At 49.5% G+C, this 3,191-nt stretch overlaps 1 protein-coding gene across 1 annotated transcript; it reads right to left on the bottom strand.

Annotated features, from left to right (window-relative positions):
- Window positions 1-367: 367 nt before the first annotated feature.
- FIBRA_08963 (uncharacterized protein) lies at window positions 368-664 on the bottom strand (the record flags this gene model as incomplete). The annotated part of the gene is made up of 2 exons (XM_012330571.1): window positions 368-448; window positions 500-664. 2 exons carry the CDS (start codon window positions 662-664, stop codon window positions 368-370), a joined length of 246 nt encoding a protein of 81 aa, XP_012185961.1.
- Between the last annotated feature and the right edge of the window lie 2,527 nt (window positions 665-3,191).

The raw sequence follows: 3,191 nt of genomic DNA, 5'->3' as shown, positions 1-3,191 counted from the left end.
AAAGGCTTGCCATCGGCCGTCGCTCACACCCAGTCCACTCGACGCCACTCGTTTCTCCACACACTGCTAGATGATCTTCCAGCATAGGGATCCACTACGGCCAGCGACAACGCACCTTTCAAGTGATTTTGCCACCACGAACCTGTCTTGGACGACTAACACACCGAGCGACGAGCGTTACTTTCTGCGATATCGGTTCAATCTGCGAGCCCAAACTCCCTTGGGTCTCATCACTGGCCTACTTCGACGTCGCAAGATTCGGCGACAGAACGCGTACTCGGGTAGAATTCTCCCCGCGGGATCGACGACGGAGACGAGGAATTGAACCAGTTTCCGTTTCTTGCCCTCAATCGGCTCAGTCACATCTCTAAGACCACGCTTTCGCGTACATGAGGGATGCCAGCTTACCCTTCGCATCTCCTTGGCCAGTTATTCCACTTAACGCCAGCTGTCCTACAGTCGTCAAATTCTCTCCACTGCTGCAACAGGTGAAGAAAACTTGTTTCCTCCATGTCTGTGTGACTTCCATCACCAAACTCCTCACGAATATCTTGCCATACAACCACAGCAACCTCGTGTTCCCGTTCGGATAATCACCATGATGCTGAATACAAGTGCTATCTGCAAGCTCATACGCCGCAACGAAAAGCACTGTCATCGCCATCGTGGGAGAGCCAAGGGCCAGTGAGAGGATTGTTATATGTGGATAACTTGCCAACCAGTAAGCAACTTCTCTCTTTCCGCACAGGCCGGACTGCAGCTGATTCCACTCTGAAGTAAGCAGACATCGATCGATAAAGACTGACAACTTACCAATCAGTCGCTACTGTTCATCTCGTCGCCAGAGAAGAGCGAGTGGCATCGGGATCGGGTACAAAACGAAGACGTCTACAATTCCAGAGCAAGAATATCACAAGTACAACCAGCGTACACGGTCACCGGTGGATTGTGGAAGACCCCGAACCAGCAGGATCTTCGCATGTACGCCATAATGAACAACAATGCACGTCTGCAAGGACACTAATATCGAGCCTTTTAGCCCGGGAAGTGGCATGAGGCGCCTCTAAAGCACACGACGAATAGCCTGCTCCAGCCAGTCTCCTGAGACGTAACATAGAAACTCCCCCAGAATCACCGTACATTGGGAATAGGCAGAAGATGATACATTGCGCAAGCAGAAAAGGCCACCATAGCGAAAGAGGATTGCTGCAACAATCCAATACGAGAATGGCCAATTCTCAACCTGCTCCTCGATTTCCACCCAGCGAAATGATGCTAGGCCATACGCCCAAGGCCCTGAACTAACCCAACTTCAGAACCGTAGGCGTATGCATATGGCCCCTCGACGTTCCATATTCGATATGAGCAACGTCCAGGATACGCGACAAGGTCGTCGTGATTAGCCATGTCGCTGAGGAACACCTTGAAAGCGGTCATGCAGAAGACACAGATCTGTGCACAAGTTCACTCACTCATCTATGTCGTCTCAGCGATCGAGTTTACTTGCTGGCAGACGAGATATTTTCTAGGACAGAGCGAATGTGTCCGACCGGGGCGATAGTGGGGATTTTTGACCACAGTACAGGCTGGCTATTTTCCGAACCTATATTTACTGAAATATCGAATCTATTCGGGCATTTGACAAATTCAAAGCATTGCCTGTTATTGACGATAGTACGAGGGCGATTGACAGCTTACCATAATTCACAAATTTGAGTGATTCATCCTGTGGTCCCGCAGTCGCTGGCAAGCCTATACTGATCGGCAAGTTGCTGTAGATTGTGAGTAGAGCTCGATTTCCAGACGCGTAAATCAAAGATCGTCGGAGATCTTCAACAAAGACCTATATTTTAACGAACGCACAGGTGCGATACATCGATGCTTCCTTTTCTCCTGTCGGCCTCCAGGGCGTATAAAATAATCAGAGCAGTCAATAACAGACGGTCGACCACAGTGATTTCGATGCAAGAAGACATAAGCGACCGCAGCAGAGATATCACTCAGCCCAGAAGTGAAGAAAGTAAAGACGAATCAGTAGCATTCAGCGGTATACGCAAAGCAGAGGTTAACGGTTGCAGCTAAGTAAGACTCGATCCACGTCTCCTCTGCGTCAATCGCCCACGATGCCCTCTTATTAGCAACCCGCGCCGCCACGGGAACGCAGATTGGAGAATGTGCCACGTGACATGCGCCATCACCGATTCCGTGGCGCGCAGTGACTTTGATGGCGGAGGCGGGGGCGGGGACGTCGGCCTATGCCATCAGATACGTTCGCGGACAAGTCACAACTCCTAACTCATTGACGGCCGTGGCGCTCTCCCTCTTCTGAATATCTTGATTGTTCAAGCTGACTTTTCGTCCCATCTTGACCACATTCGCGGAATCAAAAGAAGAAAGCATGGCTATGTGATCGGTGTTACCAACTACAATGGAGTCCAGCTATAGGTGCAGATAAAGGAAGTTGTCCGATTCATCCTAATAATGCAGCATGAAACCACGAATAATAAACTAAAGGGGACAAAGCAGCAGAATCGTATAAATACAGCTCCGGATGGCAGCAACCTGGCACCAACAGTTCATGGCGTCAACAACAAGTCAGCTAGCCAAAGCAACAGCGCAGCCTCTATTTAAAGCAAGGTATGATATCTCGCAGTCATGGGCCGTTTCGAATCATTTGCTCAATATACTCCTTCTATATCTTCCATGCAAAATGGCCGATGCTCTGTTTATCTGAGGATGTATTAGATATCGACGAGACGATTGCCCTCCCACTGGAGTCTACTGTGACTTCTGCTTCTATGACGAAGTGACCTGCACGAGTCTATTATTGCAACATATCCAGACTTGTCATCTCGTGGACAAGAGGCGCAAGGGTTATAAGAGAGCCGACTTGAAGGTTAGTTTCCAGCACTATGTAGTGGGAGTGCGAACTACCAAAATCCTACACAGCTACTTGTTCCCGCATGGACTCCGGGATATGGTGGACGAGTCCACCGTCTCAGCCCTCATGGCCATGCTACCGGACACATACCCTTGGCTCCCGGGTCCTTCTCAACATAGACCAGAATCAGACTGATTCGTGAGTTGTTTACATTTTTCTACCTCGTAGTTATGTGACATGTCTCCAATAGACTGGTAACGTTACCTTCTGGTAATGATGAGAGGCTTGGAAAGCGCAAGAGAGGCGAAGG

Source organism: Fibroporia radiculosa (assembly GCF_000313525.1).
Source record: "Fibroporia radiculosa TFFH 294 genomic supercontigs, scaffold5318, whole genome shotgun sequence".
Lineage (NCBI taxonomy): Eukaryota > Fungi > Basidiomycota > Agaricomycetes > Polyporales > Fibroporiaceae > Fibroporia > Fibroporia radiculosa.
Note: the sequence above shows the minus strand (reverse complement) of the source record. Positions and strands in the feature narration are given on the sequence as shown.